Raw genomic sequence first — 14406 nt, 5'->3', positions numbered from 1 at the left:
AAGTTTCTTCAGCCAGAAGATGGTTAATCTGTGGAATTCATTGCCTTAGAGGGCTGTGGAGTCCAAGTCTTTCAGTGTATTTAAGACAGAGATAGATAGGTTCTTGATTAAAAAGGGGATCAAGGGTTAAGGGAAGAAGGCAGGAGAATGGGGCAGAGTGACACATCAGCCGATTCAACAGGTTGAACGGCCTAATTCTGCTCCTATATCTTATGATCTGCATAGGAATAATAACTGAAACATTCATCACTGTACCAGCTATGCTCATGTGCACCGTCCCTAATTTTTGCACTCAATGTATGTCATGATGGGTACCTCATTAATTTGATCTCATGATTTTGGGACCACATCAAAACTGTAGATGTTTTTAAATTGTTCTACATGAAAGAAGAAAAAAATCACAAATATACCTGCTTGATCGTGAAATCATTAATAAGATGGTGGTTGTGTTCATTCAGGCTGCAATGCAGGGACACACAGTCACTGTGAAAGAGGAGATCTTGTAAAGTGTTCACTCGCTGAAGACCCAATGCACGTTCAATACCATCTGAGAGGTATGGGTCATAGAAAATTACATTAAAACCAAATGCTTTTGCACGCAGTGCTAATGCTTGACCAACGCGACCTAAAAAAAACAGAAAGAATAGCCATGAGATCATCAGGGCAACTACTTATACACAACACTAGGATTTCTATTATGACAGGGCTAAAGTGAGGACTTGCAGATGCTGGAAATCAGAGTCTAGATTAGAGTGATGCTGGAAAAACACAGCAGGTCAGGTAGCATCTGAAGAGTAGGAAAATCTACGTTTCGGGATGAAGGGCTTTTGCCCGAAACATTGATTTTCCTACTCCTCGGACACTGCCTGACCTTTCTATTATGACACACTGCTTTAACTTGCCAGTCTAAAACCTCAGTAATTTTACCCTTTCAATAAAAGCTACTGCTTCAATGCCTCCCTCCAAGCCTGATCATTCTACAGCACCAAGAGGGTGGGTTAATGACTTAAAGGGATGGAGAAGCCCAAAGATTTTTTAAAAATGATTGCACAGGAGCCAAAAGAGAGGGAATAAATGCCTATACTAGATCTTTTCCAATCGTGAAAAGAATGCTGAAGCCTTTGTAAGAATGAAAACTTAGGCTCAATACCACCTTTAGTCAGGCAGTGATGCAGACACCAAACACTTCCATGTGGTGAGTGGGGAACAGGAACCCAGTAGCAAGGTGGAGACCTGGAAGGAATACTGGAGCTTACAGTTGTAACTTTTTTTGTTGGGCTTTAGGGGTAAATTAACCACATTTGTATTGAAATAAGCTTCTAAAAGGAATCTAAGCTGCAGGACATGTTTTAAAATGGGGTTTTCAACTGCTCATGTGGAAGTTGAGCAGCAAATCAAACTGGTTGGACTGAACAGTCTATTTCATAATAGTTGCATATATTGTAACGGTTTGAAACAGCAGCCATTGACTCATAAGACAAAAATACCTTAGTCTTGACACACATTAAGACCCATTTTCTGTTTTATTTCTTGCATCCATCTCACCTAGTCCAATAATACCAAGTGTCTCCCCTCGAATTCGGGCAGCTCCTGAAGCTATGTCTCGTATCTGTTCAACGCTCTGCACTCTTGTGCCTTCCCGCAAAGCTTGGTGGAGCCAGGTGGTCCGTCTATACAGGTTCAAAATATGACACATTGTAGAGTCTGCTGTCTCCTCTACAGAGGCTGCTGGGACATTACACACTGCTATACCTAAAATCAGTACATACAATTCTCAAGTCAATTCACAAAAATCAAGCCAAATGCCATATAAATTAATTGCAATTTAGATGCAAATTGCACAACATTGCCATAAATAAATAACTCTAAGTAATCCATTAAAGACTTCTTTGGCAAAACTGTAAAATATCCCTCCTGGAATAAAAGCAGAAACTGGTGGAAGTACACATCATGTCAGGTGAGCTGAGAAGGGCGAAACAGATGGTTTGGATGGGTGCGGGGGTTAAATCCCCTAAAAGTGACAAGTCTGGGGCCTGATATCATTCTTTTCTATTCTGAGTTTCACTCAGGTTGACGCGAAGGCGAGTAAAGAATCTTGTTGCCGTTTTGTTATGTATTTAAAAATGTCATCAAGCTGTTTCAATAAACAATTCTGGCTTTCAACAGCTAATGCAGCTATTGCCTGAGGCTGCTACTCACAGCACATGCTCTCAGAGACTGTGCCCACTAAACGACAGGCAATTGCTAACTTTTTGTAATAATATGGAGGTGCTGGTTGGACAAGGTGAAAAATCACACGACACTAGGTTATAGTCCAACAGGTTTATTTGAAAACACAAGCTCCTTCTTCGGGTATCAGTGGGGCTTGGAAAGCTTGTATCTTCAACTAAACCTGTTGGACGATAACCTGGTAACATATTAGTTTTTAAACGTTTGGTAAGACACTTCACCTGACTAGTACTTCATTCACCTTAAACTATTCTCCCTCACTGGCAGCCTTTGTCCTTCTGGGTGCTACAATTCACAGGTTTGGAATGTGCTGTCAAAGCTGGCTTGGGTTAGGGAATGGAAGAACCATTATGGTTCTTAATGGACTTAAAAGATCCTTCAGGTTTGATTTAGATAGATTATATACAGCTGTTTTGCACCAGTCTCTAATATGGAAATAGAATGAGACATCAAGAATATATGGAGTAGGTCGCTAGTTCAGTGGTAATGTCACGGGATTAGCTATCCAGCCAACCAGTCCAAATCTCACCATAGCAGCTAGTGGAATTTATATTACAGTCATAAATATGGAACTGAAGTCTAGTCTCAGTTAAGGCAACCATGATGTTGCAAAAAAATTCACCTAGTTCACTGATATCATTTAAGGAAATGAATCTACATTCCTACTTGGTCTGGACTGCACGCAACTGTATGATCCACAGCAATGTGATTAACTCTTAACTGCCCTCTGAAATGGCCTTAGTGCTGCTCAAAGTGTGATCAGGAAGTGGTAACAAGTCCTGACCTTGCCAATAAAATTCTCTCAAATACAGTCCTGATTAGATTAAGAGATCTCAAAATAAATCAAGAGGATGGTTCTGACAAACACTCTTGGTACCTTTGACAAATCATAGCAAGGCTTTAATTTTCTGTGAATTTACATTATCTAAAAATGACACTGCCCTTCCATTACATCCATTGTAATAATAACAAGTCTGATTGATAGTGCTCTTTGCCATACCTAAATCTCCAGCTGATTTTATGTCAATGTTATCAAAACCACTGCCAATTCTGACAATTATTCGAAGTGCTTTGAATTTCTCCAGATCTTCTCTTGTTAAAGTGATTGTGTGATACATCAATGCACCCACGGCTTCATTTAGTACCTAGGCAAAGAAGGAGAACAGTTTAGCAAGACTTTTCTCTTTGTGTTAAACAATTTGTTTCAGGTTAGAGGAATGGAAGTCTTTTTGAATGCATGGGTACAGATATGTTAAACACTTTACCAAAGGGGTTTGTTCTTTTACAGGAATATGTGGCTCCTGTGATACTCCAGTCTGTTGGAGGTGATACCAATGGTAAAGCAGAAGAGATGTGGGAAGCTGTGCAGAATGTACTCTTGCATTTTTGTTTTAGTTGTAGCTTTGAAGTGTTCCTGGCTAGACCAGCATTTAATTCTCAGCCCCCTGTCCTGAAGGTGACGGTGCTGAGCTGCCTTTGAACTGTAGTGGCCCATCAAGGGTTGGGACACCTGGGACAGCGCTGTTAGGGAGGGAATTCAAGCACTTGACTCAGTGACCTTTTAACAATGGATGATGTAAAACGTGGATGGGAACTTGAGGGGGTTGCCGATCTCATGCATTTACTGGCTTTGACCTTTTGAGTGACAGAATTAACAATTGGAAGTTATCCAATGAGCTGTAAATTGTTGCACATATTCTAGATGGCACTTGCTACTGATTTTGCACATTGATAGTTAAGCTGGTGGGCAGGGTATCAATAAAGTGGGTTGTTTTATCCTGTAAATATTGGTGTATTCACTCAGGGGTATTGAACTTCCCAAGTATGGTTGGAACTGCACTGATCCAGCCAAGTGGAGAATATTCCATCACTCCTGACTTGTGTCCTGTACGTAGTGGACAATCTTTGGGGAGACAGGAATAGAGTTACTCACCACAGAATTCTCAGATCTGATTTGTTTTGTAGTCACATTATTAGACTGCTCCAGATGTCACTTATAAGCCCAGTGTTACGCGGTGTCAAAACCTACGTAAGAATGGGTACCACTCCTGGGCACTTGAGCAGATCATAAAATGCTCAGAACAAATGAACACACCCTCTGGAACTATTTAAATTTTAACCAGCAAATAAAGCTATCAATGTGTGCAAGAGCACTGAGACTTGGAGCTCCTTCCCAGCATCTTCGGTTTTATTTCTTGAGCATCTATGACAGCAGCTTCACGAATTGCATGAAAAAGTGCATTAAGTTCCCCGTCACTTTATGATATTAAACAGAATGCGAAAATGAATTGAAAGCTTGTCTCTAAAACAATCAAAATACTTGTAATAATCAGAGAACCGGCTGGACTGATGTCTAGGTGTTTTGGCACTTCCAAATATTGATGCAATTTACAAGTTCCAGGAACTGCTCCTTTTCACATTAGCTCCAAGAGACCAGAAGAAAATCTGCACTGAGTATTCTTCCCTAGCTTTTAAATTATTCATGATTTTTTAAATGCAGAACACGTGAGCTGCTAAAATCTGTTAGTTTTCTTTTAATGATAAATTTACAGAATGCAAGAGGTTAGGTTTCAAAGTGCATGCAAAGAAATAAAAATGACATCATTCTCAAAGAAGTGAAGTAATTATTACTGTACAGTTGTGCAGAGGTTGATCCCATTATTATGGTCTAAAATATTATTTTTATATGCCACATGTAAATGTTGACCCCTATTTAATCAGAGAATCGAAGTCCAACATTTTCAGAAGCAGTACATTTCTGGAGATATTAATAACTTAATTTCATTGTAAGTACATTACTGAAAATAAGTAGCCATAAATAATGCTCAAAACATTTATGGTGTTTACATTTTGTTTTTATTTTAACAAATAATTAAAATTACCAGGTTATTAATGAAAAACTGCTGTGATTATTAACTACTTCACATTGTTGGTTTTTACTTGATTCTATTACAACTATATTTGTATTATTTTACACCTTGGTCTCAAGTCAAGCACACATGTCAACCTCATGAAAACCTCTAGTAAAAAGGTGACTGTGCATCTTTGGGCCTTCAAAAGAAAATGGTCTTGTGATGTGTACTTTTACACCAGTATTTACGGTGCTTGGAATACATGTATTGTACTACAGATCTGGTGCTGCAGATGAAGGAATAATTTGCATAGATAAACTTCACCAACAAAACTGAAGAACAAGCTGACCTGTGGTCAGTGACGTATTAAATGTCTCCACCAGGACTCCAACAATTTCTTCCCTTGCCTCCCACAGAAGCCTGGGTTACATCTCATCAGGCTCTGGGGATCTATGTATCTGTAGGCCCATTGAAACGTCTGATACCTTCTCCTTATTAATGTTAAGTTGCTCTAGAACCTCACCACCCCAACCAATATCCCAGGTTACAATGTCGTTTTCGTGTATGATTATAAAGAAGCATTTAAGTTTTCACTCACATCCTCTAGCTCTAAACACAGGTTGCGCCTTTGGTCTGTAATGAGAGAGAGTCAGAGAGTCACGCAGCATGAAACAGACCATTCGGTCCAACTTGCCCATGCCAATCACTCTTTCCCTGGTAACCCTCTTACGCTCAACATATGTACATAGAGCAAGTGTTGTGCAAGTAAGTGGTCGCACCAGGTCATGAGTGTGAAACAGCGTAAGTGTGTGTGAGCGAGAGCATGAGTGTGTGGGTGTGAGTGTGTGAGCAAGCGTGTGAAAGAACAGCATAAATATCAAATTTGAGGAAATACAGATTAGTGCCAGCTTCAAACAAAAAACCCCAACACGTGTAAACGTTTTGGAGTGGTGCGTTTTGAGGAAGAAAAGGCAATCTGATTACTGGAGTGGTGGAAAGGGAGACAAGAAAAGTCTTGATCCGGGTGAGAGTGGGTATGCCCGTATGAAGAGGGAAAATCACCTTCAATGGGAAGAGGATATGGGAGCGATGGGCATTTAGACAGCTCTCTGAGTACTTTTGCAACAAAAACGTGATATGAATAGAGTAGAATTTTCTACAAATTCACATGGCCTTAAGAAATACCCATTTTTTTCCCCCATCCTCTTCCCATTGAAGAGAATTTTCTCTTTCTACAGACATTCTTCTGAAATATTAATATGAAATTTAACTTTGAGATCCAAAGTCAATTATTTTGGATTAGTATCCAATCACCTCTGCTGCCATCATCTTGTCACTGACAAAACACTCAGTTGTAGACTGAGAATGGACTTAAATGGAATGCATCTTTGAATTTTGAAAGACTTGTAAGATTTGTTCTTCTAACTGTTACATTTATGTATTTCTTTCTCAAAAAGAAAATCACATCTGGATCATTTCTTTCAACCATTAAGTAAAAACTACTTGCACTGTGCATTTAAAGGTATGGAGGGCACTGCAGCTTGCCTTTCCAACTTTACAATGTGGAATTGATGTTACATACCAAAGAAAGGTCACCTAGAGTACAAAAGGTTGGATCAAGCCTTTTAAAAAAACTCAGGCAGAGGTTTTCTTTAAAAAAAACTTTTTAAAGATGTTGACATGTGCCAATTGATAACTGATCAGTCCTAGGCAATAGGAAGGAACGTAGACTGAGATGCATGATCAACAAGACCAGCAATCACTTCCTGCATAGTTTGTCTTGGACAAAAAGAAGAATGTGATATTTATTTGTGATTCTCGAAGAGTAACACACAGGTCAATGACCTTTTAGATTGATTATGTTCGCATTTCTTTATAACCCTTTAAGTTATTCAATGTTCTTTCTGAAGAGGCACAGGTTAATTGGCACTTGGCACTAAAACCTTCCCAAGATCACATAGCTGCTTCAGCATTTTCACTGTCAGAGCCATCTGATTGAAAATATTCTGTAACAATAGACAGTATCTTGTATTTCACAGTTCAAAGTTACCAACCAGGTGCCACTTAGAGGAATATTGGCACCATTACAAGGACAAAATTAGTCGAAGGGGATGTTGCCCTACTTAATTCTCAAGACAAAAAGTAGGAAGGGGAAAAATGCAGCCTTTGCCTGTTTCAACCAGATACTGAAACAATTTAGTGAAAGTGATCTAATACTTTAATCACATTCTGCACTCACAAAGGATAATTAAATATTGCATGTGCAACCACAATACTAACAAAGGAAGACAGAAAAAATATTGCACATAGATGATGCTCATTGAAAATACAGTCAAAAAAAAAGTCTTCAATATATAAGCTGAAAATCAGCTGGTCCATAAAACACAACATTAAATTTCTGAAAATAACTTGCATGTATATTGTACAGGACAAATGGACTCCAGAAAGATCAAACAGCATGAGAAAAGAAAATGCACTATTCTAGGTAATATCATTTGTGGCTTACTTAGGTGTTTTTGTTGCAACAATGACAAAAACATGATTGGAGAGTTCAAATACAGAATTCCAAAAACTAGGGAGAGAGTGTATTAGATGGATTTTATCGGAAAAGGGATGGTGACACATTCTTGAAAAGCAAAGGAAGAGCATCTGAAGACAGGGAACGTCAGTTAGCATGGGGCTGGTCAGGGAAGTTAGACAGTCAATCTTTTAATGGGATAGGTACAGTTAAGGCACTCAAGAGGCTACTGGATAATCATTTGGATAGAAAACGCTATGGGCCAAGTGTGGGGCAGGTGGATTAAAAGAAATATATACTTGATGACCAGTGCAGATATGATGGGCCCAACTGGCCTTTTTCTGTATTGTAAAAAAAAACAAAAAATAAGTGACAGGGTATGGAAAATAAAAAGGCTGGAATTAGGTAAAGATGCTTGTTTGAAGAGGTGGTGCAGGCACGATAGGGCTGAATGGTTTCCTTTGCACCTTAACAATTCTGTTATAGGACAAGAGAACAGGATCTCATGGATTGAAGAGGATGTGGGGGAACCACTATCAAATATCAGTGCAATATTTCCATGGTGCTCCTTTGGCAAATGAACCAAACAGTGACATTTCATTCTTTTTTTTTAAAACAAAAAGAGAATGCAATTAACTACCAAGGGAATGTGCAACTTTATTCCTGATAGCAACCTGACCAAAAATCCATTCTTCCTGGATTCACAGGTAAATCAACAGCAGAGCACCTCAAGCTCCAACTCAAATAACATTTTAGGAAGAAGAGAGTACTGGGACAGACAAAAGACTTTCCTCAACTCATCATAACTTAGTTATCAATATTCTTTAAGTATACAACTCCTTTCTGATTTTGTTCTCCAAATCAGTTAAGGACTGCAAAACGATAGAACAGATGAGCAACAAGTAAATGCACCTTGACATTGGTAATTCCTCAAAAAGGTCAAACATGAGGTCAGGGCACACTTCAAAGAATCTACTCAGAAGGCTCTTGTAATGTATAGGCAGTGTTCCTGCCTCAGAGCCAGGAGGCCTGGGTTCAAGTCCCACCTGCCACAGGTGAGTAACAACATCCCTGAGCAGGCGGATTAAAAATAACAAAGAATCTACTTGGTCTCCAGCCAAATGATAGCTGCTTCAGTCTCAACATCACGGTTTCCACACCACACTAGCTTTCCTTTGTGCAGAGTGTATTGATTATTTTAAGATCCTTTAAACAGCTGGCATTTGTTCTGTAACGTAAACCTATCATTCATTTTTAAATGTAGTTTTAGAAAATCCCTAACTGATTAGAAATAAACACTACTCCATGTCACGCGAAAAGCTGACACTTAATTAAGATTCAACTCGATAGAATCCAAACTGTACAAAGTTAAACTGCTTTTGACAGAATCTGAAGAAGCACGAAGAGCAAGTTTAAATGATAGAAAATCTGAGATCTTAAATCTATAAAGTAAATCAAATCTCGATAATCCATAAAATTGACTGCATTCCTTTTGTGTTGCCACACAGAATGTTGCTAAATTGTCAGGAACATTGGTCTTAATGTTTGAACTTTTACCAAAATCAGCTAATGCCTATTTCAGGGGATCTCATGGAGGATTTCTCTCCACAAGCTCTACCTCACAATTTTATACTGCTCATCTCATTATATACGATCTGTGTCTCTAAGGTGCTGCTCTTGAGCTCTCTTGTACCTTATCCGGGTGGTGGTGGTGGCTGGGAGAGGGCCGAGGGATAGGAGGTACACACCAATACGGAGCCTTTTGGGATTTCTGCAGCTGACACCAGGTCAACCACTGTCAGTATGAATACCCCATCATAGTACAAACTATCACGTGTCTGATTGACTTGACATTATAAACACAGCTATAAGACACAAACTAGATTACGTATCCTTAATGCCTAACCATATTTGTACCTCATCTGAGGGAATGCTATTCTTTCCCCAACGCCCAGTGTAGCATAACATCTCATCATTGTTCAGAACCGATCATGGCCCATCTATCATCGATTTCAAAGGGCAACCCTGACTTACAACTAATGCCATTTCATTGCAATTGATGTGCAAGACTGGCTGTGGCCCACTTCCCGGACTTTAGTGATTCAGAGCACTTGACCAGAATTGCCCTTGCCACCACCTGAACATGTCCAAAGCCTCTGGACAGAAATTGAACAAATACCCACAACCTGATCGACAACAGTGCCCCATGGCTTGACTGAGGACTGATTCCCTCAGAATTTGAGACACAGCTATTCAGTCAAAGCACGTGCAGTGTGTTTGCCACTGTGACAATACTATGGCTTTAAGAGGTGTATTCTGTCCTTTTTTTTAAATGAAGGAAGGTTGAGTCAGAGGTGCCAACTGTGCTGCTCAAAGCCAAGGTAAACAGCTTGAGAGGTCCTTTCTTTTTCAATGTTCGAACAATAGAAGCAGCCTGAATGGATGGTGTCAAGCTCCCATTAAACCAGGATTTTTAGTTTTAACTTTCAGCAGGTCTTGAAACTGGATGTGGAAGTTCTTATTCCTCTCTCTCTGTTACAGCTAAACCCTGGGGTTATCTTCCTGCTGCTAGAATTGCAAAGCGAAACTATTTTATTGAATTTGCCTTTACCTAGGGTGCGTTTATGGAATGTTACTGCCTTGGAATAGTTAATTAGCAATTAACATCTATTATTTTGATAGAGTTACAGTTAAGCCAGGTCTTTGATTATATCTGTGTTTTAACTATAGTATAAAAATAAAGTGCATTTTGCTTAAAATAGAGTAGTTCAACCAATTCACTTGCAACTGGAATGCAACGCCTCACACTTACCTTTAAAGTAAAAAAAGGTCAGGGTCTAGGCTATGTTATTAAAATATTTTAAAGGGTTTTGGTCAGGTCCATAACACTACATACGCTGTAGATGAGACACTGATTTAGCACAGTACCATTAAGCAATATTTTGGTTCCTTCGAATGATCAACACTAGCAAACATGATGAGCTCTCTGGCTTTGCGACTGCACGTGAACTAAGGCAAGCTAAGTACCTTGAGGCCATAAGTTCTGAATGAGAAAGTAAAGTAAGACAAGTGGGGATACTGAGAGTATCCAAGTTGGTGCAGACGGAGTGAGTGCTAAGAGAGCAAGCTAAGAGCGGTGAGATTCACCACACTCTGATGCATGAGATGGGTGCCTCTCACTGTGCAAAATTGCAATGTAGTTGGGCAGCAGCATTGCAACACAAGGTGTCAGCACCCTCCAAAGCAAAGCACTGATGTGGTGAACTTCATTATAAAATTGTTTAAAATGTGCCATTACAACATGACATTTTTGTTTTGGGAAGTTGGAATAGTTGGGGAAAGAAAGATGGTATAGGCAGTCACTGCCCATAGAGCGCACTCTGAAATGTTAGGTATTAATGTCCAAGTTGGAGGCCCAAAATGGTCACATACATGTTTGGACTTTCATGCCAAGAAATGTTGCCATATAACTTCACTCCACCACTTGAGAAAATAGGAAATTACATAAAAATTAGGTGACATTAGGTTTTAATGAGATATAAATGAACTTAAAATAGGACTCAGTGCTCACTTGCAAGATTCTCAACTCACCGCTGAAATCTTGGGTGGAAAAGTGAGACTATTATTCCCTTCAACATTGAGGATCTCATCACACTTTTCCAATTAAGTCACCACCACCACGTGTTTCAGGAACTGGGAAAACTCAGTCCAATAGTAATTCCTCTCAATAGGTGAGGTATGTGACAAACTGTACAGCACATATTTGCAACCTTTTCACAATGGTGGGTTTTACAGCATGCAACTGGCCTATCAACAAGGGAGTAGACACTTCATTAACATATTAGAATCAGGTTACTTTGTGCACTTTCAAACGATCGGAAAAGCTAGCTGTAAAAAAGCAGGAACTGCACGGTCAAGATTTTAAATCAAGGATTTAAAGCAATCCTTGAGAACACCACTCAAGCTTTCAAGCATAATTTTCTAACTTCCTATCCCCTTTGTGATTGCAGTTTATATTTTGCCAGTCCAAATCTTTTGCTTGCTCCAGTAAGAGTTTCTCTTTCTGTCCTTCTAAGTCTAGGTTCTATGTTCTCTCCCTCAAGCAATGGATTTCACCACTTTCTCTCTTTTTTCCCTTTTCTCCTATGATGACCTACCCCTCCAACCCAAAACAACCCCCAATCTCTCGCTCCTCCTCCCTAGAACCTCACCAAGAGTACATGGCAATTTTCACCTGCTGGTTGTCTTGCCTACCACCTGGCGATCAGGTTAGAGGCAAAAGTAAAATATCAGGAGGTCTTTCACTTACTTTCTCTTCCCTGGTCTTGATGGACTGTTTTCTGTTATTCTTGCATGGGATGTCGATATCACTGGCTGGGTTAGCTTTTATTGCCCATCCCTAATTGCCCTTGAACTGAGTGGCTTGCTAAGCCATTTCAGAGGGCAGGTAGGAGTTTTTGTGGTTATGGAGTTACATGCAGGACAGACCAGGAAACAATGGGAGGATTCTTTTCCTAACAGACAAGAGTAAACCAGATGGTTTTTAAACAAAATACGGCTATACACTCGCTGGATTTTATTGGAATCAGTTTCACCACCTGTTATGGTGGGATGTGAAACCATGCCTGCTGAAAATTAGCCTGGACCTCTGGATAATTAGTTGACTGATATTACCACTATGCCACCACCTCCCCTGAAGAGGCATAACACTTTCTCCTCACAAATATTGGGTCACTGGTTAGCACTGCTGCCAGGAACCAGGTTCGATTCCAGCCTCGGGTTGTGTGGAGTTTACACATTCTCCCTGTGTCTGCGTGGGCTTCCTCCATGTGCTCCGGTTTCCTCCCACCGTCCAAAGATGTGCAGGTTCGGTGAATTGGTCATGTTAAATTGACCGTAGAGTTAGGTGCATTAGTTAGGGGGAGTGGGTCTGGGTGGGTTACTCTTCGGAGAGTTGGGCTGAAGGGCCTGCTTCCACACTGTAGGGAATCTGATCTAATCAAAATCCATGAAACCATTTCTACATTTCTATGTGGTCACAAAATAGTTAATTTCTTTGTTCAAAATTTTAAAATCAAAACTCCGAATAATTTATTCTGATATATTACTGTCAACTCACATGAAAATATTTTAAAACGTGAATCAATTTTAGTTTTCTTCGCATTTACCAGGGTAATCTGCAAATGTCAAAACACTATGCAACGAGTGAACAAAAGACATTATAAAAGCAATGAACTTTGAATTAAGCATCCTTTCATTATGTTTTTTATAATACTGCAGTCCACTAAAGGGATGGCAAATTTTAACACATTTTAAGGGCACTTCATAACTTACCTCATTAGAATACAGAAAAAATGTTTACATTTAAAGTTTACAATTATTAGATACGCTAATAATGGAGAGGCTGGGGAAGGTAACTGTATGGTGAATAGGGGAGGGAGGAGCAGCCTGACTTCATGTGAAACCTGGAGAATTAAGGAACTTTCAACTCCCCTCCTGAGCAGCAGCCTCCAGTGCTCCCCTTAGGGGCCACTGGCTTGGCTAATATGTGCCTCAGAAACCAACCCACTGTCTGCATAGCACTGGTTCTGAAGAGTCAGAGTTCTAAAGCACAGAAACAGGGCCTTCAGTCCAATTCATCCATGCCAATCAGATACCTAAAATTAATCTAGTCCGATTCGCCAGCATTTAGCCCATATCCCTCTAAATTGTTCCTATTCACATACCCATCCAGATGCCTTTTAAATGTTGTAATTGTATCAGCCTCCATCACCTCCTCGGTCAACTCAGCCACAAAAGAACTTTACCAAGGCCTTAGATTCCTGATTTATATATTAGTTTTACACCCGTGGACAGTGAGAACCTTCTTCCTCAGTTGGTGATGGCTAACACGAGGAAACATAGCTATAAATTGAGGGGTGATAGATGTAGGTCAGATGTCAGAGGTAATTTCTTTACTCAGAGAGTAGTAGTGGCATGGAATGCACTGCCTGCAAAAGTAGTAGACTCGCCAAGTTTAATAGTCATTTAAGTGGTCAATGGATAAACATATGGATGAAAATGGAATAGTGTAGGACAGATAGGCTTCAGATTGTTGTGCCAACCGGTGGCCGGACGGCCTCTACTGCGCTGTAATATTCTATTCGCTTTCTTTCAAGAAATAGATCTTCAAATATAATGATAATATGAAATTCATATGCAGAGATACTGTCATCAGAACAATAAATTCAACTAGTATCCTGCTGCTGTGGAATACAGAGAAGGCGAAAAACATGAAAATTTACAGTTCTGTATGTTGCATTCCCATTGGGGCAACTGGAGTTCACTGGGGGAGATTTGCAGAGGTCATGCAGCAAGTATTTAATTACAGGTGACAGAGAGCTGCTTTGACAACTCAAAAACAACGCTGTGGTAATGTGACACCACTGTTGTTGTACCTCCATTACAGTCACTGCAAACAGGGTATTATTAATTAAAGAGTATTCCTTTCAGATTTGGTGCGATTGGTCAGATTATACTTCCTGACCTTGTATTTTCCTATTTATTATGGAAAATCTATCTGAAACAGCACTCAGCTTTGTAACAACAAAATAGTGCAGACTTTCCAAGTGAACAATCTCAGTTACAGATTTGACCAACATTCATGTCGTGCATATATAATTAATACACTATGTAAAATCAAGGTGAAAAACAAACTTTGATTTAACAAGTTAAATTTCAAAGCAAAGTTGAACCCTTCAGGTTATAAGTTGATTATCTGAATTTTTGTGAAGTAAATTAAATTCAAAGTCTCTGATCCATTTTTTG

General features: G+C 39.6%; 1 protein-coding gene across 12 annotated transcripts in view; it reads right to left on the bottom strand.

Moving 5' to 3' along the window:
- ctbp1 (C-terminal binding protein 1) overlaps positions 1-14406 on the bottom strand; it is a 326682-nt gene that overhangs the window by 48956 nt on the left and 263320 nt on the right. For all 12 annotated transcript variants that reach the window (XM_043707682.2, XM_087991156.1, XM_043707477.2 and 9 more), the window contains 3 exons: positions 3230-3374; positions 1546-1752; positions 411-625 (listed from right to left, as the gene is read on the bottom strand). In XM_043707682.2, coding sequence (XP_043563617.1) covers positions 411-625; positions 1546-1752; positions 3230-3374 — 567 coding nt within the window. The remainder of the gene's footprint in view (positions 1-410; positions 626-1545; positions 1753-3229; positions 3375-14406) is intronic.

Source organism: Chiloscyllium plagiosum, unplaced genomic scaffold (assembly GCF_037043375.1).
Source record: "Chiloscyllium plagiosum isolate Xiang-an unplaced genomic scaffold, Cpla_swu_hap1 HiC_scaffold_1, whole genome shotgun sequence".
Lineage (NCBI taxonomy): Eukaryota > Metazoa > Chordata > Chondrichthyes > Orectolobiformes > Hemiscylliidae > Chiloscyllium > Chiloscyllium plagiosum.
The sequence above is the reverse complement of the archived record's forward strand: the minus strand, read 5'-3'. Positions and strand labels throughout refer to the sequence as shown.